This window comes from Rhinopithecus roxellana, chromosome 19 (assembly GCF_007565055.1).
Source record: "Rhinopithecus roxellana isolate Shanxi Qingling chromosome 19, ASM756505v1, whole genome shotgun sequence".
In the NCBI taxonomy this organism is placed as follows: Eukaryota; Metazoa; Chordata; class Mammalia; order Primates; family Cercopithecidae; genus Rhinopithecus; species Rhinopithecus roxellana.
Genome location: NC_044567.1, coordinates 72,458,966 through 72,481,900, shown reverse-complemented (window position 1 = coordinate 72,481,900; position 22,935 = coordinate 72,458,966). Strand labels below are relative to the sequence as shown.

The 22,935-nt window shown below is 44.6% G+C and overlaps 1 protein-coding gene, 1 non-coding gene and 2 pseudogenes across 6 annotated transcripts in view; all 4 read left to right on the top strand.

Annotated features, from left to right (window-relative positions):
- The first annotated feature begins 269 nt into the window (after window positions 1-269).
- LOC104654720 lies at window positions 270-1,760 on the top strand (annotated as a pseudogene). Its single transcript, XR_746883.2, has one exon. The product of XR_746883.2 is annotated as a poly(rC)-binding protein 2 pseudogene (transcript).
- Window positions 1,761-5,051: 3,291 nt separating this feature from the next.
- Window positions 5,052-5,125, top strand: LOC115895005. The gene has a single exon (XR_004055215.1). It is a non-coding gene; the product is annotated as a small nucleolar RNA SNORD36 (small nucleolar RNA).
- Window positions 5,126-5,199: 74 nt separating this feature from the next.
- Window positions 5,200-5,648, top strand: LOC104654745 (annotated as a pseudogene). The gene has a single exon (XR_004054931.1). The product of XR_004054931.1 is annotated as a 60S ribosomal protein L7a pseudogene (transcript).
- A 3,939-nt stretch (window positions 5,649-9,587) lies between these two features.
- Window positions 9,588-22,935, top strand: part of GPATCH8 (G-patch domain containing 8) — a 116,371-nt gene continuing 103,023 nt past the window's right edge. The window contains exon 1 of one of the 3 annotated variants that reach the window (XM_010353981.2): window positions 9,588-9,858. In XM_010353981.2, coding sequence (XP_010352283.1) covers window positions 9,814-9,858 — 45 coding nt within the window. In that variant the 5' untranslated portion in view covers window positions 9,588-9,813. Of the gene's footprint in view, window positions 9,859-19,783; window positions 19,898-22,935 lie in introns of those variants that run through there. The other 2 variants (XM_030922882.1, XM_030922885.1) reach the window with 2 other exon arrangements.

The window sequence follows — 22,935 nt, the reverse complement described above, 5'->3', positions numbered from 1 at the left end:
CCTACTAATAATTGTAGAAGAAATAATAGAATTAAAGAATCATGATTTTGTAACCATTGTTTGTAATCAACAATTCAGGCAAGGACTATCAGTGGATAATAAAACCTTCGTAATCCCAGCACATTGGGAGTTCAAGGCAGGAGGATCACTTGAATCTAGGAGTTTGAGACCAGCCCAGGCAACCTAGTGAGACCCTGTCTCTACAAAAAATAAAAATAAAAGTCCAGACCAGCAAAGGCAGCAGCCGGAGCAGCTGCAGCCTGCGCCCTCTCCCCCTCTGCCCTCCACCAGCCCCAGGGTCTCTTTCCCCTTTCCTCCTCCTCCTCCTCCTCCACCCCCAACTCCCTCCTCTGCCCGTGGGGGGGAGGCGGGGGGCCGCCCTATTGTTCCGCCCCTGGCCTCCCCGCCCTTCCGCTTCCCGCCCGCTCCCCTTTTCCCCTCAGTCGCCTCAACGCCTGCAGTTTTTGGTTTTCACCCCCTACCAGTGACCAAAGACTTGACCACTCAAAGTCCAGCACCCCAGAACACTGCTCGACATGGACACCGGTGTGATTGAAGGTGGATTAAATGTCACTCTCACCATCTGGCTACTTATGCATGGAAAGGAAGTTGGCAGTATCATTGGAAAGAAAGGAGAATCAGTTAAGAAGATGCGCGAGGAGAGGGGTGCACGTATCAACATCTCAGAAGGGAATTGTCCTGAGAGAATTATCACTTTGGCTGGACCCACTAATGCCATCTTCAAAGCCTTTGCTATGATCATTGACAAACTGGAAGAGGACATAAGCAGCTCTATGACCAATAGTACAGCTGCCAGTAGACCCCCAGTCACCCTGAGGCTGGTGGTCCCTGCTAGTCAGTGAGGCTCTCTCATTGGAAAACGTGGTTGCAAGATCAAGGAAATACGAGAGAGTACAGGGGCTCAGGTCCAGGTGGCGGGGGATATGCTACCCAACTCAACTGAGCAGGCCATCACTATTGCTGGCATTCCACAATCCATCACTGAGTGTGTCAAATAGATCTGCCCGGTCATGTTGGAGTCCCCGCCAAAGGGTGTGACCATCCCGTACCGGCCCAAGCCGTCCAGCTCTCTGGTCATCTTTGCAGGTGGTCAGGACAGGTACAGCACAGGCAGCGACAGTGCGAGCTTTCCTCACACCACCCCGTCCATGTGTCTCAACCCTGACCTGGAGGGACCACCTCTAGAGGCCTATACCATTCAAGGACAGTATGCCATTCCACAGCCAGATTTGACCAAGCTGCACCAGTTGGCAATGCAACAGTCTCATTTTCCCCATGACGCATGGCAACACCGGATTCAGTGCAGGTTTGGATACATCTGCGCAGACTACTTCTCATGAACTCACCATTCCAAACGATTTGATTGGCTGCATAACTGGGCGTCAAGGTGCCAAAATCAATGAGATTCGTCAGATGTCTGGGGCGCAGATCAAAATTGCGAACCCAGTGGAAGGATCTACTGATAGGCAGGTTACCATCACTGGATCTGCTGCCAGCATTAGCCTGGCTCAATATCTAATCAATGTCAGGCTTTCCTCGGAGACGGGTGGCATGGGGAGCAGCTAGAACAATGCAGATTCATCCATAATCCCTTTCTGCTGTTCACCACCACCCATGATCCATCTGTGTAGTTTCTGAACAGTCAGCGATTCCAGGTTTTAAATAGTTTGTAAATTTTCGGTTTCTACATATTTTATCATCCACTCGTGAATTTTTAATTAAAGCATTTTAATTCCTTTCTCTGTTCAGCTGTTGATGCTGAGATCCATATCTAGTTTTACAAGATTCTTCTTGTTTTTTCTTGTTGTTGTTGGTTTTTTGTTTTGTTTTTTTGGCTCATGAATTTTTCTGTTTGTCATGGAAATGTAAGTGGAATATTAATACACTTCGGTTTAGTTCTGTAATGTCAGGAATTTTTCAAAAAAATTAAAAGATGGACTGGAGCTTTTTCTTTGTGAATAGAAAAATAAAAAATAAATAAATAAAAATTGGCTTTGCATGGTGGTAGGCACCTATAATCCTAGTTACTTGGGAGGCTGAAGTGGGAGGATTGCCTGAGACCAGGAGTTAAAGGCTACAGTGAACTATGATGGTGCCACTGCACTCTAGCCTGGGCAACAGAGTGAAACCCTGTCTTTAAAACAAGTAATTGACGGGGTATGGTGGCTCACGACTGTAATCCCAGCATTTTGGGAGGCCAAGAAAGGCAGATCATTTGAGATCAGGAGTTCGAGAGTAGCCTGACCAACATGTCTCTACTAAAATACCAAAAATACCATAAAATTAGCTGGGCATGGTGACGCATGCCTGTAGTCCCACTTACTCGGGAGGCTGAAGCAGGAGAATCGCTTGAACCTGGGAGGCGGAGATTGCAGTGAGCCAAGATTACACCACTGCACTCTAGTCTGGGAGACAGAGTGAGACTCCATCTCAAAAACAGCAAATAAATAAAACAATCAAAACTCCACAAAAACCGTTGAAAAATAAGATATTCACATGGTCTCAAAGTATCATCTTTTACAAGGGAGCAGTCTGGCTGACAAGACAGTAACCAATAAATGAAACTCGACATCACTAATAATGAGGACAGTTGATACCATGTGCCTCCTCATGTTGTGCTCTGAGAAGAACACAGCACCACCTAATTAGTATTCTTGCAAAATGTTTCAACTGAATCTAGTCATTCTCCTAGCCTCAACCTCCCAGGCTCAAATGATCCTCCCACTTCAGTCTCTCAAATAGCTGGGACTACAGGTGCATGCCACCACACCCGGCTAATTTATTTTATTTTTTTGTAGAGACAGGGTCTTACTATGTTGCCCACATTGGTCTTGATTTTCTTTTTTCTTTAGAGACAGGGTCTTGCTCTGTCTCCCAGGCTGGAGGAGTGCTATGGTGGGATCACAGCTTACTACAACTTCGAACTCCTGGGCTCAAGTGATCCTCCGGCCTCAGTCTTCCGAAGTGCTGGGATTAGAGGTGTGAGCCACTGCACCTAGCTGACAGGTGCTTTTTGTGACAGATGTTGAGTTTGAAATCCAGGTTTACCTGATGGCAATGTCTTTTCCTCTTCATCTTTGTGTCTTCTGTAGCACCTCAACCATAACACTCAATATATGTTTGTTTTTAAGGGATAGGGTCTCACTATGTTGCCCAGACTGGAGTGCAGTGGCTATTCACAGGCATGATCATCTCACACTACAGTCTCAAACTCCTAGGCTTAAGCTATCCTCCTCCTTCAGTCTCCCCAGTAGCTGGGATACAGGCATGCTCCACGATGCCCAGCTTTTTATTTTATTTTGTTTATTTATTTATTTTGAGATGGAGTCTCGCTCTGTTGCTCAGGCTGGAGTGCAATGGCACAATCTCTGCTCATGGCAACCTCTGCCTCCCAGGTTCAAGCAATCCTCCTGTCCCAGCCCCCCTAGTAGGTGGGATTACAGGCATCTGCCACCACGCCCAGCTAATTTTTGTATTTTTAGTAGACAGGGTTTCACCATGTTGGCCAGGCTGGTCTCCAACTCCTGACCTCAGGTGATCCACCTGCCTTGGCCTCCCAAAGTGCTGGGATTCCAGGCACCGGCCACCATGCCCAGCTTTCTAATATGCTTTTCTTCCATTTTCCCTTGTTATTTCTGTAAGTCCTACCATTCAGATATTGAATTGATGCTGACATGTTCTCTTTTTTTTTTTTTTTTTTTTTTGAGACGGAGTCTTGCTCTGTCGCCCAGGCTGGAGCACAGTGGCCCGATCTCGGCTCACTGCAAGCTCCGCCTCCCGGGTTTACACCATTCTCCTGCCTCAGCCTCCGGAGTAGCTGGGACTACAGGCGCTTGCCACTATGCCTGGCTAATTTTTTCGTATTTTTTTTTTATTGTACTTTAAGTTCTAGGGTACACGTGCACAACATGCAGGTTTGTTACATATGTATACTTGTGCCATGTTGGTGTGCTGCACCCATCAACTCGTCAGCACCCATCAACTCATCATTTACATCAGGTATAACTCCCAATGCCATCCCTTCCCTCTCCCCCCTCCCTCATATTTTTAGTAGAGATGGGGTTTCACCATGTTAGCCAGGACGGTCTTGATCTCCTGACATTGTGATCCGCCTGCCTCAGCCTCCCAAAGTCTTGGGATTACAGGCGTGAGCCACTGTACCCGGCTGATGCTGACATTTTCTTATTCATTCTTTCCCATTTTCCACCTCATCCATTCAGTGAATATTTAGTGCCTACTATGTGCCAGTCATTAGTCTAGGTGCTGGGGAGATAGAAAAACAAAACTAAGAAAAATCTCTGACCTCTTAGAGTTTATATTACATACTAGAAAGTGGTAAGTACTTTTGGGCTTGGCGCGGTGGCTCATGCCTGTAATCCCAGCACTTTGGGAGGCCGAGGTGGGTGGATCATCTGAGGTCAGGAGTTCGAGACCAGGCTGGCCAAGATGGCGAAACCCCATCTCCACTAAAAGCACAAAAACTAGGCTGGCGTAGTGGTGCTCGCCTGTAATTCCAGCTACTTGGGAGGCTGAGGCAGGATAATTGCTTGAACCCGGGAGATGGAGGTTGCAGTGAGCCAAGATCACACCACTGCACTCCAGCCTGGGCAACAAGAGCGAAACTCCATCTCAAAAGAAAAAGAAAAAAAAGAAATAACTTGTTGCCGGGCACGGTGGCTTATACCTGTAATCCCAGCACCTTGGGAGGCCGAGGCAGGTGGATCACTTGAGGTCAGGAGTTGGAGACCAGCCTGGCCAACATGGTGAAACCCTGTCTCTACTAAAAATACAAAAGTTAGCCAGGCGTGGTGGTGGGCACCTGTAATCTCAGGTACTCAGGAGGCTGAGGCAGAGAACTGCTTGAACCCAGGAGGTGGAGGTTGCAGTGAGCCGAGATTGCGCCACTGCACTCCCGCCTGGGTAACAGAGTGAAACTCCATTTCATAAAAAAAAAAAAAACCAAAGTACTTTTTGAATAAAGACTAGAAGACAAAGGGGCAAGCCAAGGAGATATAGAAGAATGATAAGCATTGCAGTGATGTAGAATTTCTTCACCTGAAATTACTGTGAAGAGTAAAACTGAGCTTTTTAACACTGAGTCAACAGCTGAGCCCAGCAGCTTGTGACGGGAGCAGGCCCTAAGGTTGCTCACGAAGTGGTTGTGTGTTCTAGGAGTTAACACCATCACCACCTTGGTGGAGAACAAGAAAGCTCAGCTGGTGGTGATTGCACATGACGTGGATCCCATCGAGCTTGTTGTCTTCTTGCCTGTCCTGTGTTGTAAAATGGGGGTCCCTTACTGCATTAGCAAGGGGAAGGCCAGACTGGGTCGTCTAGTCCACAGGAAGACCTGCACCACTGTCGCCTTCACACAGGTGAACTCGGAAGACAAAGGCGCTTTGGCTAAGCTGGTGGAAGCTATCAGGACCAATTACAACGACAGATACGATGAGATCCGCCGTCACTGGGGCGGCAATGTCCTGGGTCCCAAGTCTGTGGCTCGTATCACCAAGCTCGAAAAGGCAAAGGCTAAAGAACTTGCCACTAAGCTGGGTTAAATGTACACTGTTGAGTTTTCTGTACATAAAAATAATTAAAACACAAATTTTCCTTCAAAAAAAAAAAAAGAAGAATGATAAGCAGAAAGAACAGCAAATACATAAGCCCATAGACGGGGCAGGCTGAGGCAGGAACAGGCCTGACGGGATCAAGGTACAGCCAAGGGGCCAGTATGTCCAGAGAGAAGGGAAACAGAGAGAGAAAGATGAGGTCTGAGAGGTGGGGTGGTACGAGGTGAACTTTATATTGTGAGTGATGTGGAAAGTCACTGTGCATTGAATCAGGGAACAACAAATGTGATCTGATTGACCCTTAACAGATCACCAGAGCTCCTTTGTAGCATGTATGCTGCCAGGCTAGAAGCAGAACATGTAATAGCTACTGCAATAATTCAGGAGAAAGTAAAGGTGGTTTAGACCAGGGTGTCTTTTTACTCCACTTTCTGTGTGATTTCCCGAGTAGCTGGGACTACAGACGCCACAGATGCGCGCCACCCTGTCTGGCTAATTTTTTTTTTTTTTTGCAGATGAAGTGTCACTCTTGTCACCCAGGCTGGAGTGCAGTAACGTGACCTCAGCTCACTGCAACCTCTGCATCCCAGATTCAAATCATTCTCCTGCCTCAGCCTCCCGAGTAGCTGCGATTACAGGTACTTGCCAGCACGCCTGGATAATTTTTGTATTTTTAGTAGAGATGGGATTTCACCATGTTGGCCAGGCTGGTCTCCAACTCCTGACCTCAAGTGATAGACCCGCGTTGGCCTCCCAAAGTGCTGGGATTATAGGCCTGAGCCACTGCTCCCAGCCCCAAAAGTTCTTTCTTTTCTTTTTTTTTTTTTTGAGATAAAGTCTTGCTCTGTCACCCAATTCCCCTACCTCAGCCTCCCGAGTAGCTGGGATTACAGGCACATGCCACCACACCCAGCTAATTTTTTTGTGTTTTTAGTAAAGACGGGGTTTCACCATGTTGGCCAGACTGGTCTCAAACTCCAGACCTCAGCCAATCTGCCTGCTTCAGCCTCAGCCTCCCAAAGTGCTGGGATTACAGGCGTGAGCCACTGTGCCTGGCCAAAAGTTCTTTCTTAAACTCAATATCCTTTTTTCTTTTTTGGCATCCCATGCCCCTTGATGGGACGTGTTCCCTTGTACCCTGTGGATATAGATAATTCTTTTGATGGTTTCTTCTATTCATTATCTCTGGTTCCTTTGAAATTTGGGGGGAGGGGGGCTGTTGCTGACATCATAACCCACTGCAGACTCCAACTCCTGGGCTGCAGCAATCCTCTTGCCTCAGCCTCCCGAGTAGCTGGGACCACAGGTGCATGCCACCACGCCTAGTTTTAAAATTCTTTTGTAGAGATGGGGTCTTACTATGATGCCCAGGCTGGGGGTGTTTCTATCTTTCCTGTTACAGGTTCCCTTCAAATGTCTGATAATCTTTGGCTATCTGTTATAACAAGGCACTAAAAAGCTGAGTGAAAGGTCTGTGTGGATGGGGCTTCCTGCATGATGGACTTCTCTGTGGAGTATTTGGGCAGGAACATGGTCTTTATGTAGGAAAACACCTCCCTACCCTCACTCCCATTGTTGGTACAGGAAGGTTTTTCTTCCCTAAGCTAGTCAATTTTCTAGAGAGTGTTCCTATGTTCTTTTGTTAGAGAAGTCAGACTCTCTGGCCGGAACGGAGGCTTTACCATATCCTCCCATTTTCAGCATGGTTGCTCCTTTTCACCTATTTTCAGCATGGTTGCTCCTTCTCACCTATAAAGTCCAGTCTCTCTGGTTCAGCCTTTCCAGAGGGAAAACCTCCAGTTTGCTACCTAGGTGGGAAAAGGGACATCGAGTCATCAGTGTCACCAGGGGCTTCCACTTCCTGAGCCTTTCTGATGTACTTTAGCATTGATCAACTTCTTTCCTGTCTTCTACTCCATGACTTCTTTTTCTCCACTCTACTAAAGTCATTTCCATTTATCTATGCTCTCTGGCCTCCAAAATGTTGACATCTGTTGCCTGCCATTGTCTCTTCTCCAGATCTCTTTGTCCATGTGACTTTATGCACTTCTTATTCCTTTGCTCTCATTTCAGTGTGCTTTCAAGAGGGAGAAGAGGTCAGAGTGGTGTGTATCCCTGTGATTCAATCTTTCACACTACCCTAAAGTCTCTTTACAATGTTTGAACCAGGCGCAGTGGCTCACGCCTGTAATCGCAGCACTTTGTGCTTTTTTTATTTTTATTTTTATTTTTTTTTTTTGAGACGGAGTCTCTCCCTGTCACCCAGGCTAGAGTGCAGTGGTGCGATCTTGGCTCACTGCAACCTCTGCCTCCTGGGTTCAAGAGATTCTCCTGCCTCAGCCTCCCAAATAGCTGGGATTACAGGTGCGCGCCACCAGGTCCGGCTAATTTTTGTATTTTTGTAGAGATAGGGGTTCACCATTGTTGGCCAGGCTGGTCTTGACCTCCTGACCTCGGGATCCACCTGCCTCGGCCTCCCAATGTGCTGGGATTACAGGCGTAAGCCACCACACCCGGCCAATTGCAGCACTTTGGGAGGTTGAGGTGGGCACATCACAACGTCAGGAGTTCGAGACCAACCTGGCCAACATGGTGAAACCCCCATCTCCACCAAAAATACAAAAAGAAAAAAAAAAAAAAAAAGGCCAGGCACGGTGGCTAAATGCCAGCACTTTGGGAGGCTGAGGCAGGCGGATCCCGAGGTCAGGAGATCAAGACCATCCTGGCTAACACGGTGAAACCCCGTCTCTACTAAAAATACAAAAATTAGCGTGAACCCGGGAGGCAGAGCTTGCAGTGAGCCGAGATGGCACCACTGCACTGCACTGCAGCCTGGGCAACAGAGTGAGACTCCGCTTCAAAAAAAAAAAAAAAAAAAAAGCTGGGCTTGGTGGAGGAGGCCTGTATTTCCAGCTACTATGGAAGCTGAGGCAGGAGAATCTCTTGAATCTGGGAGGCGGAGGTTGCAGTGAGCCAAGATGGCGCCACTGTACTCCGGCAACAGTGCAAGGCTCCGTCTCAAAAAAAAAAAAAAAAAAAAAAACCCACAACCCACAGTGTTTGAATTCTGTGTGCCCTGCCTCCCCTTAGATGGAAGTGTAGACTGAAGCATGGGTGAGGCAAAGGGTAACAACTAGAAAATACACACCCTTCCTCAAAAAATTACATTCCATTTGACTCTTTCAGGGCAGGGTTAAGAGCCATTTTTCCATTGTGTGATTTCTGTCAACTACTCTTTTCAAAAGGAGGAAGTCCTGCCACCCTTCTATGTGTTTATGTATTTTGGCTAAGAGTGCTGGAGCGCTGGGTGAGGTCCTCAGAAGGGATGGAAAAATCTGAATCTTAACTCACAGTCAGCGCTCGGCAGGAGCGGCAGAGATGACTGAATCCAGCTTCCTTATTGTATAAAAAGGAAACTGAAGCCCAGACAGCTTTAGTCGATTTGGATCAACTTCGGTCCCTTGAGAAATACTTTTCTCAAAGGATGGCTAGGTATCAAGCTCCTTGCAGTCTTTGGGCCTTTGGGTCTAATGTTCCCTATGCCCTAATGCTGTGGGCTCCTCGCCGTGCCTCGGGTCAAAGGTCCTTTCAGAGACTGTCCCTCTCAGCACTGCGGCCAGTTTTACTTTTTTGTGGCACTTGTTGATATTCAAAAAATTTATTCTACGAGTTACGTGACTTCTTCCACTGGAATGAAATCCCCACAAGAGGAGACCATTCCTGTCTCGTTCACCGTTGAATCCTCAGGGTGAGCTGAGATTCGAAACTAAGTAGTATGGCTCTAAAGTTACGCTTTCAGCCCAACATTATGCTTCCAAAAATTTAGTAAAGACGATGGACTTCTGCGAACACGGGGAAGCGACAGTGAGAAAAGATACCCGGAAGTGAGCGACAGCACAACATCCAGACTCGTCCGCACGGTGCCCCTTCTGACCTTTCCCTCCGGAAGCTTTCGCGGCTCTCGGGCGGGAGTGCGCACGCGCGGCCACCGGGGTCGCTACGGGTCGCGCGCGGAGCAGGGGCTGGAGGGAAGGGTCAGCCTCCAGGGCTGGCAGGCGCGTGCGCTGCGGGGCTCCAGTCAGGACGCGCATTCTCGCTCCCTCCCTCGGCTGCGCGCGCCCGGTGGGCGTGGGAGGAGGCGGGGAACCGGGGAGGGGCGGGTGTCGCAGGAGGGAAGGAGCGAACCGGAGAGCGTCGTCCTGAGAGGAGTGAAGGCGGCAAAATGGCGGACCGCTTCTCCCGCTTCAACGAGGACCGAGACTTTCAGGTAAACACGGGCGTCGCCGAGGATGCGGGGAAGGCCCTGGTCTAGCCCAGAATCTCCTTTATCTCCGGCTCCCAGCCCTCTTTCCTTCCAGGTTTTGCTCCGACTTGCGAACTGGCTCTCTCTTCTCCCGTCTCTGCTTTCTCAAGAGGCCTCCAGGCTTGAGGGAGGCCGCATCTTCCTCTCACCCGCATTCTCTTACCCCTGAAACTCAGGCCGCGGGGCTTGCGGCTTCCGCCTGTTTGGCGTCGGATTTTGGAACCGGGCCTGGGAGCTGTGCGGGGGCGGGGGGGCTGTGCTCTCCGGGTCTGCCCGGCCTGTGCCGGCAAAGGGTTGGCTCCCAGGGGACCAGAGAGGTGGTTGGGTTGGGCTTAGAGGACTTGGAGGCGAGTGTTGCTGAGGCCAAGGCTTCCGAACCCCGGGATTTTGCTCTCACGGATCCTTTCGGGGTCCTTCTCTTTTCTTTCTTCACTGTGATAAATCAGTTGCTTTCATTGTCTGCTTTTCCTTTTCCTTACCTGGGAAAAGGTTGCCTTCGTTATCAGGCGCCTTATTGGTTAGTCATACATTGAGATTTCCCGGGACATAAGTGTTGCTGTTGTTATTAGGCTGTTAATTGGGCTTGGAAAACAGTAAGTTACTGGACTATGATCCGATGTGAGCCTAACCTCAAATCCTATCTCGAAAGATTTGTAAGAAGGGTAATGATAATGGGCCTTCCACGCGTGGGGTCACTAGTGCCAAAAGCTTGATTTTTCTTTTTTCAATTGCACATGTTGGTATGGAAAAATGCTCTTACGATGGCAAGCTCTATTGAGTGAAAAATAAAGGCCAAATTAGAATAACTCATTTTTTCGCTGTTGAAAATACCTTGCTGTTGAAATTGTTACCGCGGAAATCTCGAAGACTAAAAGGGATTTAGAAGAGATTGGCTATTTCTAGATAAAATACATCCGTGGAGTCTCAAAAAAAACCTCTGCATTACTACCGCATATCCTGGCAACTGCAATTTGGGTCAGGGGATGAATCTCAGAACTCAAGTTTTTATCCGGCTGCAGATCCTACTCAAAGCAATAGGAAAGCACTCTAGGTGTGTTTCAGAATGCAGTTTAAAGAGTTTGAATTCCCTGAGATGATAGGATTGGTAAATAAGTAGATAAAGCAGTTTAACAATTTTAACTCAGCGCTGTTAACAATGTAGTACATAGAACGCTTATGAGAAGTTCTGCAGCAGTAAGGGATCTGGGGGCTGTTAAAGCCTTGTGATCATGCGCTTGCTGTGTAGCTGCGGCACAATACAGAAGAATCGCAAGGTGTTCCAAGGATATAATGCAGATTCACCGAAGTTTGAAGCAGTTCATATTAGCCTTTTGATCCCTGAGACATATATGTATATTTTAGCAAGCACCATAAAATATGAGTAGGCTGCAAAGTGTATGATGAGCTTTATTGATTTTTAAATTACCAATAGAGACCTATTGATAAGTAAAGCCCGCAAATGCTTTTCAGAGGAGAGAATCTCAAGGTGACCTAATAAAATCGAAAATAGATAATATGGACAATTAAGTTTTGAGGAAAGGTGACTGTCAACCACAGAATTCCAGCAGGCTTAACAAACAGGATTTTCGGGGCCTTTAATGAAGATTTTGAAAATTGTGGATAGCAGAGTGTGAATGCTGTTTCCTGAAAAAAATTGAGGGGGTTAGCCTCTACTTTTTCAATACTCAGTTTCTAAGTAAGATGACCCTCTCTTCTGATGCTTTAGTTGGGTATTGCAAAACCTGATTTTGGTTTCATGGTAATCCTTTGAAGATGATACGTATACTTCATTTTCTGCTTCTATGTTGAAAGAACCAACCCCTGTTAAGTTGGGTCAACCAGGAAAATGTTGGGTTTTTTTATTGTTTGTTTTTGAGACGGAGTCTCACTCTGTCGCCCAGGCTGGAGTGCAGTGGCACCATCTCGACTTACTGCAACCTCCACCTCCCGGGTTCAAGCGATTCTTCTGCCTCAGACTCCCGAGCAGCTGGGACTACAGGCGCCCTTCACCACACCCGGCTTATTTTTGTATTTTTAGTAGAGATGGGGGTTTCACCGTCTTGGCCAGGGTGGTCTCGAACTCCTGACCTCGTGATCTGCCTGCCTCAGCCTCCCAAAGTGCTGGGACTACAGGTGTGAGCCACCGCGCCCAGCCGAAAATGTTGGTTTTTAAAATTCAGATGTCCTAGCGTTTTGGGTAAATAAGGTATTGGGAATGGAAACCTTTTTAGACAGTTGGAAGATGTTAAAACTTTTATAAATTATGTTAATTTATCGCATTCATTTAAAGTACTTTCATTTAAAAATAAAGTGGTATTTTTCTGTGTTTTTAATAAAGGGAAAAATACAGATTGACTTTCACTTAATGATGTCTTTTGATTCAAAGTTATTGGTGAGAGAATGTAACGTAATAGGATTCTCCTGTGAATAATGTATCTGAAACATTTTCAGCTTCAGGTTATTCAAAATTAAACGTGGCCTCCTTAAAAGGTTTTGGGTGAAGCCACTGACTAGAAAACAAATCATAGTAAGTTTCCAAACACAGTGGGTAGATCTTGTTGCTTTCAACAGATCTTGTAGCACTGGAAATTTTTCTGTTCATCTTCTCTGGTAAGTTCGAGATGACTGTTATTTTCTTTGCCTTTAATTTGGCAGGATGATTTAAAGCTGTAGAGCTTCACTCTTTACCAGTTTATCAAGTGCAAATTTTGGAGAGTTTGATGTCTCTTGAAATTATTATGGAGTCAGGGAGTTGGGCTGAGTATTACAATTTGTGAATACCTACGTTTCTTTTATTTTTTTTTTTTTTGAGACCGAGTCTCGCTCCGTCACCCAAGCTGGAGTGCAGTGGCGCGATCTTGGCTCACTGCAACCTCCGCCTCCTGGGTTCAAGCGATTCTCCTGTCTTGCCCTCCCGAGTAGCTGGGACTACAGGCGCCCGCCACCACACCTGGCTGATTTTTTTTATTTTTAGTAAAGACAGGGTTTCACCATGTTAGCCAGGATGGTCCTGATCTGCTGACCTCGTGATCCGCCCGCCTCGGCCTCCCAAAGTGCTGGGATTACAGGCGTGAGCCTCCGCGCCCTGCATGAATACCTAAGTTTCAAAGGTATTTTGTATATATAGTCAAAAGTTATGGTTAACGGTGGTATTCCACTTGAAGCACTCATGAATATAGAGATTAATCATTATCAGGGACCTAACTTTTTTTAATTGGTAACTTTATTATAATAACGAACAGGTCCTATTCCACAGGCTTTATGTGTCTTCACTATATAGTCTTCACTATAACCCTTACGAGGTAGGTACTGTTCTTACTGCCGTTTTCAGCTGAGGCACAGAGAATTAGGTAACTTAGCCAGTTACATACATCTGTTAAATCCCAGAGCCTAAATTCATACTGACTTTTGGACTCTTGAACTTGTCCTCATGACCATTTTGTCTGCTGCTGACAATTACACATTTTATATAGCTGTAACTGAGTCATCAAATGTGGAGGATAAACTTATAGGTGACGAAGAATAAGGGAGCTTTTAGAAAGGTGATACAGGCCGGGCGCGGTGGCTCAAGCCTGTAATCCCAGCACTTTGGGAGGCCGAGATGGGCGGATCACGAGGTCAGGAGATCGAGACCATCCTGGCTAACACGGTGAAACCCCGTCTCTACTAAAAAATACAAAAAACTAGCCGGGCGAGGTGGCGGGCACCTGTAGTCCCAGCTACTCGGGAGGCTGAGGCAGGAGAATGGCGTAAACCCGGGAGGCGGAGGCGGAGGCTGAGGCAGGAGAATGGCGTAAACCTGGGAGGCAGAGCTTGCAGTGAGCTGAGATGTGGCCACTGCACTGCAGCCTGGGCGACAGAGCTAGACTCCGTCTCCAAAAAAAAAAGAAAAACAAAGAAAGGTGATACAATTCCAGTTTTTATTCTGTTTGGTTTTGTCCAGATCTGTTTCTTTCTGGTCTCCCAACGGCTTCTAGGGGGGCTTTCAACAATGATAAATGATAAATTATGTTGTGTCATAGAGGATATTGTTAACTGTTTTAGTTTAGACATTCTTTTGTCTAGCCTTTTAAGTGTTTTTTTTTAAATCTTAGGTAATCTTTGTAATCTAAGCTGATGTGTTTATTTTTACAAATGTTTTAAGACTTTTAACTACTCCTTTAAGAATCTGACCTCAATTTCTGAATGAGATGTTACTTCTGCCGGCATTTACCAGATTAAGATATATTTGTTCACAGATTGAAGTGTTACACAAACTAATGGAAAATATGTAACTTAAGATAATCAACACTTTGGATTACAAGTTCATTAAAGAAAGTTTTGTTTGTACAGTGATGTATAACTAGCCATACGGTGCCATTAAGATACAGTGCTTAGCATTTTATGGTTGCGCAGCTATTATTGGTGATGCAGCTGAATGCTGGTGAGGAAATGTTCTTTAGCGTATGTACCTGCAGAGGACTGATGATTTGTGTTCCAAGTGTTCTCTGCATTTTATTTCTTTTTTTTTGTTTTGAGATGGAGTTTCACTCTTGTTGCCCATGCTGGAATGCAATGGCAACATCTCAGTTCACCTCAACCTCCGCCTCCCGGGTTCAAGCGATTCTCCTGCCTCAGCCTCCTGAGTAGCTGGGATTACAGGCATGTCCCACCATGTCCAGCTTTTTTTTTGTATTTTTGTATTTTTTAGTAGAGACAGGGTTTCTACTGTCTCTACTGTTGGTCAGGCTGGTCTCAAACTCCCAATCTCAGGTGATCCACCCACCTGTGCCTCCCAAAGTGCTGGGATTACAGGTGTGAGCCACTGCGCCCGGCCCTCTGCATTTTATTTCTAATGAAAAGTAACTACAGGAATAGATCAGTGAGTGATAAGTTGATAAGAGAAACAAGACATACTATCTTAAAGGTCATAATAAAAATACAGAAATTGCCCAAGAACTTTCTGTAGTCTATGTAAGTAATCATAATGGTAAATAGCAATAAGATAGTCATGTATTACATTTATGCAGTATGTTTGTAGGATTCCTCTTTGTGTTTCCATATGTAACCAGTATGTGACCCTCAGGAAATTCTTAGTTGAGACTGTGAAGTGAAGAGGTTCATAGTTTTAAGATATTTAGGTCACAGAAAGATATTAGTATATTTTCTGTATGTAATATAATTGGCATTGTAATGCAGGTGTGCCAGATATGACACATGGACAAGTGTTTTAAATAGTTTTTCCTATGTCTCCTGTAATCTGGAAGAAATGCCACAAGCTATGAAAAGTAATGTCAGTTTGGCTTGGGATACTGAAACTTATGTAAAATCATTACTCTTCCCTGTCTCATAGTATGATAAGTGAAAAGGATTAGAATCAGGGCTGTACCAGTTTCAAAATACTGATGCTGAATTGACATGATTATTAGCAAATGCAAAATGATACTGACATTGGTTAATATATTCTCAGGAGATCAAGAGGGACCAAAGTAAAGTCAGCGTAACAGAAGTTTCCCTGGAGGTGATTTGAAGGGTAAATGGTATTAAATCACTTTTAAAATGTGGGACATATCAAGGAATAACATCACAGAGAGAGACTTAAGTTGGAATTAGGAAAGATTGGGGTTGGGAAGAACTGTGATCAGTGGGCTTCATGTGATGATGTATTTCATTATTTGTTTTCAAAGTAGGCATGGGAGGCAGGAAGATACAGATCTGGACAAATACAGTATTAGACTGAGTATTATTTTAGGTCTCTTACAGTACAGTCAGAATGATAGAAAAACAGGTATTCCTGTTGTACTTTTCCTTCTATACATGTAACACAGTTCTCATTAGAGTACTGCAAAGGGATTCTTTCATCACATTTTCTCATGTCTTTATGATAAATTGTATAACCAAAGCTAAAATTTGTGACTTAAATTTTTTATTTATTTATTTTTTTGGAGACGGAGTCTCGCTCTGTTGCTGAGGCTGGAGTGCAATAGCACAATCTCAGCTCACTGCAAGCTCTGCCTCCCGGGTTCATGCCATTTTCCTGCCTCAGCCTCCCGAGTAGCTGGCACTATAGGCGCCCGCCACCACGCCCAGCTAATTTTTTGTATTTTTAGTAGAGATGGGATTTCATCATGTTGGTCAGGCTGGTCTCGATCTCCTGACCTTGTGATCCACCCGCCTTGGCCTTCCAAAGTGCTGGGATTACAGGCGTGAGCCACCACGCCCAGCTAAAATTATTTTAAGACACATGTATAATAAGCTATCCCAATTGTGCTGCTTCATAATTGAGATACATTTCCATGTGATTTCTGTTTATCTGGGTACATGATAAAAATTTTTTAAAGGACAGTGTTTTTCTTTTCTTTTTTTTTTTTGGAGACAGTGTCTGGCTCTTTTGCCCAGGCTAGAGTACAGTTGTGGAATCTTGACTCACTGCCGTCTCCACCTCCTGGGCTCAAGCAATCCTCCCACTTCAGCCTCCCGAGTAGCTGGGACTACAGGAATGTATCACCATGATTGGCTAAGCTCTGTATTTTTTTTAGAGACAGGGTTTCAACTTGTTGCCCAAGCCGGTCTTGAACTCCTGGGCTCAAGCAGTCCTCCCACCTCAGCCTCCCAAAGTGCTGGGATTACAGGCATGCACCACTGCACCCAGCTGACAGTCTTTTTTTGATGTGGTCAAGATTTTTTTAATTTAATTTTTTTAAATGAAAAAAAATTTGTTTTGAGACAAGGTCTCACTCTGTCACTCAGGCTGGAGTGCAGTGACGCGATCATGGCTCCCGGCAGCCAAGACCTCCCAGCTTCAAGTGATTCTCCCACCTCAGCCTTCTGGGTAGCTGGGGCTACAGGTGTGTCACCAAGCCCTGCTAATTTTTTTGCATTTTTGTAGAGACGGGGTTTCGCCATGTCGCCCAGGCTGGTCTCAACTCCTAAGCTCAAGCTGTCCTACCACTTTGGCCCCCCAGAAGTGCTGAGATTACAGGCATGTGCCACTGCACCTGGCCAAGATGACCATTTTCTGAAAAGCAGTAGCAGAAGTTCGTGAGATCTTAATTATAAATCAGAAACCTAAGTAATGGTTTCATTTTTGGTCTTGTGACTTAGTTTCTAGTATTTTATTAATGAAAATGATTTCTAGCTTGGAAGTGGATTCCAGTTCATGAGTTCTATTAAAATTCCTTCCCCGAAACAACTCAGTACTTTTGTTTGTATGTCTGGCATTAATTTTCTTTTCATATTAGCATTGCCATTTAGTATTAAGTAAAAGCAGATTCATGGTAATTACCCAAGGAATTACAGATGACCACCACAAATACTGAAAGAAGTCATTGATTTGATATTGCAGTGAATACCAGAAGATGTTGTAATGATTTTCCACTTATAAAAAGTGAATTGTCCATTTAACTGTGGAAGTCTAAGCAAATGTGCTTAATGCATATTGTATTAGTCAATGCAGAAAGTTAAATATGCCCAGGCTGAAAGAAGCTATATGCTGTATGGTCGTTTTTTATACCAAATGATTTCTTTGGAATTTAAACAAATATGTTTAGTATTTTATTCCTAATTTAGGAAGAAAAAGCAGCTAAAGTTGTTCTGACATTGTACACAGATTAGTAGCACATGACTCTATTATTTAGTAAGCCCTATAGATAGTAAGAAATTAAAGTTGTTAGTGAGCAAAACAGGAGTATCCTGCCATTTACTTTAATTCTTTTTGTCATAGTTTTGAGGTACAATAATTCCTGTGTGCGTGTCACTCAAGCAACCAGAAAGTATCTTTGTAATATGCATTTGGTTTCATCTCATGAAGTTCCAATTATTTGTTGTCATCCTTGCCAATCTTTGGCAATTACATTGATTTCAAAGAGGAATTCTAGTTCATCTTAGTGTTTCATAGAATTGAAACACAAAATAGCTTTACAGGTTTAAAGTTGTAATAGAAAAAAGTCATAGAGTTTTCTGACGTTTTAATAATGACATTGTTGGAAGAGTCAGTACCTCTCTTATAGCTCCCCTAACATTATTCTTCCAGAGTTAATGAGAAAAGAGGGTCTTAATTTTTCATCCTTTTTGTAGGCAATGCTGATCAAAATCAAGAAATTATTTTGATACTGTAGGTCTTGACTACAGAAGTAAAGGTAGGTTGGGCGCAGTGGTTCACGCCTGTAATCCCAGCATTTTGGGAGGCTGAGGCAGGTGGATCACCCGAGGTCAGGAGTTCGAGACCAGCCTGGCCAGAATGGCGAAACCCCGTCTCTACTAAAAATACAAAAAATTAGCTGGGTGTGGTGGTGTGTTCCTGTAGTCCCAGCTATTTGGGAGGCTGACGCAGGAGAATCTCTTGAACCTGGGAGGCGGAGGTTGCAGTGAGCTGATCCTGCACCATTGCACTACAGCCTGGGCAACAGAGTGAGACTCTGTCTCAAAACAAAACAAAACAGAAAAAGAAATTAAGCTAATGCTTGTGGATTGTATGCTGTAGTGTCAGTAATTTCCCTTGTTGCTGTGAATAGAGAGCTATGAGTAAAATTATGAGGAATCTTTAAAGAAAGGGCAAAAGTGGTTGAAAATTTAATTGGTTTAATATTTGTACTAGGGTATCATCTGTGCAAGCAATAACAAGGAGTATATTTACCTTGAGAATACTTTCTAGAATATAGACTTAATTTTTGAAAACTTAAATAAAACAGTGTTTGAATAGTGGTTGTACTAAGACGTACTTATTGTAGTTTAAGTGTTTCTGTGCGGGTAGCTGGTTAAGAAGTGTTTTTGTTTTTCAAGGAGTTTTCATATTAGTTGGAGAGATAAACATAAGTAATAAGGTTTAGTTTATTATTCATAAGACCAGCATGATTATCAGAAAAACAGTATAGCTAATAAATGCAGAACTCTAAGGAGAGAACCCTTAAAGTGGGATGATTGGATGTGATGTGATATGATGTGATGTGATGTGATGTGATGTGATGTGATGTTATTTTTTTCAGACAGAGTCTTGCTCTGTTGCCCAGGCTGGAATGCAGTGGCGTGATCTCAGCTCACTGCAGCCTCCACCTCCTGGGTTCAAGCAGTTCTCATGGTTCACCCTCACAAGTAGCTGGGATTACAGGCGCCCACCACCACGCCTGACTAATTTTTGTATTTTTAGTAGAGATGGGGTTTCACCATGTAGGTCAGGCTGGTCTTGAACTCCCACCTCCAGTGATCTGCCTGCCTTGGCCTCCCAAAGTGCTGGGATTACAGGTGTGAGCCACCGTGCTGGCCTGGGCATACTTTTATGAAGAAGTTAGCATTTAAGCTGGATCTTGAAGGTTGGGATTCCATCCTTCAAGTGAATGGAAGTACACTCAGTTGGCAAAAATAGCCAGGACAAAAGTAAAGAAGTGGAACAAGCAGAATTTGTTTTTTTTTAGGACAATGAATTAATGATTGGGCATAGGGAAAAAGTGGAGACTAGGGCTGCAAAGATAAATTTTATTTTAATGCTGTAAGCAGGAATGCACTAGCTATTTAAGATGCTTAAGCTGAGGGATAGACAGTCAAAGCCCTCTTACTTATAGGAAGATTAATTCAGCTATAGTTTGTTAGATGTGCTATACCCATATAGTTAAAGTGTTGATAACCAGTCTCTCTTAACCAGAGTTAATGTGAATAGGAGCAAACGAGTAGAGGGCGTATATGAGGAGTGATTATAATAATGGACCATGTGATTTCTTTTTTTTTGGGATGAAGTTTCGCTCTTGTTGCCAGGCTGGTGTGCAGTGGTGTGGTCTTGGCTCACTGCAACCTCCGCCTCCCGGGTTCAAATGATTCTCCTGCCTCAGCCTCCCAAGTAGCTGGGATTACAGGCGCCTGCCACCATGCCCAGCTAATTTTTGTATTTTTAATAGGGACGGGGTTTCACTATGTTGGCCAGGCTGGTCGCGAACTCCTGACCTCAGGCGATCCATCCACCTCGGCTTCCCAAAGTGCTGAGATTACAGGTGTGAGCCACTGTGCCCGGCTGGACCATGTGATTTTAAGCTTGGTAAGGAGATGAATGAGGACGTTTGGGAGTGCGGGTGGTGGCAGCAGTATAGGTAGTGAGAGGGTGAAAAATTGGTAGGATCAATGGATTGTAGATTATGGGATTTAAGACTTGTTAGAGTGGGAGTACTGGAGGGAATGAGCTAGAAAGATAGAAGGTGGTGGTTGTAGAATACAATGTTTGAAATAACGGTTATATTAATAGAAGGGTTGAGATTATTGTTAATGATTATGAGAGTATATGGTTAAGGCAGAATGGAGAACAAGATCATTGTAGGAAAGGAAGTTAAGAAACTGAGGCACCAGGATGTTACAAAGGTAATCTGACCTGGTTATGAGAATGGTAATATGGTATAGTTTTATACTTTATGGTTTAATAAATGCCTTTTATATAATGTTCTTTTCTGGTTCTTCTAATAATTCAGTGAAGTAAATAGAAGAGGTACTAATCCTGTTTTGAAGATGAAGAAACTGAGCCTGGATAAATTATTTTGCCTAGTGCAGAGCTGAAGTTTGAGCTTTGATCCTTTGACTTCTTTTGTTCTTTTCTTTTTAAATAAAAGAGGTGGAATTTTGTTACATTGCCCAGGCTGGACTTGAGCTCCTGGACTCACACCATCCTCCCACCTGTGCCTCCCTAGTAGCTGAGACTACAGGTGCATGCCATCGAGCCTGGCTGATTTCTTGTATAGTATTCTGTTTACTGTGGTATATAGATTGGCCTCTCTTCAAGGTATATATACTGTGGTATATACACTGTGGTATGTAGAATGTTGGTATTATCTCCAGTATGTAAAACATACTGGAGATACTCATATAGTTACTCAGCCACCTGAGTAACTGGGACTGCAGGCGCCCGCCACCACGCCTGGCTAATTTTTTGTGTTTTTAGTAGAGATGGGGTTCACCATGTTGGTCAGGCTGGTCTCAAACTCCTGACCTCAGATGATCCGCGCCCACCTTGGCCTCCCAAAGTGTGGAGATTACAGGCATGAGCCAACGTGCCCAGCTTTTTTTTTTTTTTTTTAAATGGAGACAGGGTCTTGCTGTGTTGCCCAGGCTGCACTTGAACTGAAGCAGTTTTTCCACCTCAGTCTGTTGAGTAGTTGGGACTACAGGCATGTGCCGCTGCTTCTGGCTAAAAGTTAGTTTTTCTGGCTGCGTGCAGTGGCTCACCCACTGTACTACTTTAATACATGGCAGCATTTTGTACCAGTTAATAAACTGGTAGGAAATAGTTGGTATGTTTATTAAAGATTATAATTTTTGTTTCAGAAACATCTCTGTATTAAAAACCAATAGTTGTCAGGCATGATGGCTTGTGCCTGTAATCCCAGCACTTTGGGAGCCAAGGTGGGTGGATAACCTGAGGTCAGGAGTTTGTGACCAGCCTGGCCAACAAGGCAAAACCCTGTCTTTACTAAAAATACAAAAATTAGCTGAGCATAGTGGTGCATACCGTAGTCCCACCTACTGCAGAGGGGAGGCTACTGAGGCAGGAGAATTGCATGAACCCAGGAAGCAGAGGTTGTTGTGAGTCAGGATTCTGCCACTTACTCCAGCCTGGGTGACAGAATGAGACTGTCTTAAAAAAAAACAAAAAACAAAAAAAAAAAAACAAAACTAATGGCTTACCACCATTGGTTTAATTGGTTATAAACCAGTGGTTTAATTGGTCATTTATGACTTCTTGCTTGTCTTTTCACTGTGGGTCTAGCAGATAATCCCATTCCATTTTCCAAACATTAGTGAGTACCTGATTGTTACTGTGTTATCATAAAAGCATAAGAAAACAAGACAAAAGTCCATTTTGTTCATTTGTTCCAGTAAAATAATAGATTGGAGAGGAGAATGGTATTTCTACTGGATACTCCCAAGTTAGGGTACTATAAGCTTATCCTTGACCATTACACCTTTATAAAAGTTGACTACAGTGATATATGGTGAGGATAATATCAGCTACTGTTTGTTGCCAGCTAGATTACATGTCAGGTCTGGTGCCAAGACATTTTGAAGATATTTATCTAATCCAAGTAACTCTCCAAACTAGTTGGTGGTAGCTCCCTTTTTTTTTTCCTTAAACTTTTTTTTTTTTTTTTTTTTTTGTGGAGACGGAGTCTTGCTGTGTCGCCCAGGCTGGAGTGCAGTGACTCCATCTCGGCTCACTGCAAGCTCTGCCTCCCAGGTTCACGCCATTCTCCTGCCTCAGCCTCCCGAGTAACTGGGACTGCAGGCGCCCGCCACCACGCCTGGCTAATTTTTTGTGTTTTTAGTAGAGATGGGATTCACCATGTTGGTCAGGCTGGTCTCAAACTTCTGACCTCAGATGATCCACGCCCACCTTGGCCTCCCAAAGTGTGGGGATTACAGGCATGAGCCAACGTGCCCAGTTTTTTTTTTTTTTTTTAATGGAGACAGGGTCTTGCTGTGTTGCCCAGGCTGCACTTGAACTGAAGCAATTCTTCCACCTCAGTCTGTTGAGTAGTTGGGACTACAGTCATGTGCCACTGCTCCTGGCTAAAAGTTAGTTTTTCTGGCTGGGTGCAGTGGCTCATGTCTGTAATTGCAGCACTTTAGGAGGTCGAGGTGGGCGGATCACTTGAGGTCAGGAGCTCAAGACGAGCCTGGCCAACATGGTGAAACCCCATCTGCTACTAAAAAATATAAAAATTAGGCCAGGTGTGGTGGCTTACACCTGTAATCCAGCACTTTGGGAGGCCAAGGAGGGCAGATAACTTGAGGTCAGGAGTTGAAGACCAGCCTGGCCAACATGGTGAAACCCCGTCTCTACTAAAAATACAAAAATTAGTTAGGTGTGGTGGCACGTGCCTGTAATCCCAGTAAGGCTGAGGCAGGAGAATCACTTGAACCCGGGAGGCAGAGGTTGCGGTGAGCCAAGATCATGCCACTGCACTTCAGCCTGGGCGACAGACCAAGACTCTGTCTCAAAAAAAAATTACAAAAATTAACTGGGCACGGTGGCTGGTGCCTGTAATCCCAGCTACTTGGGAAACTGAGGCATGAAAATTTGTTAAACCT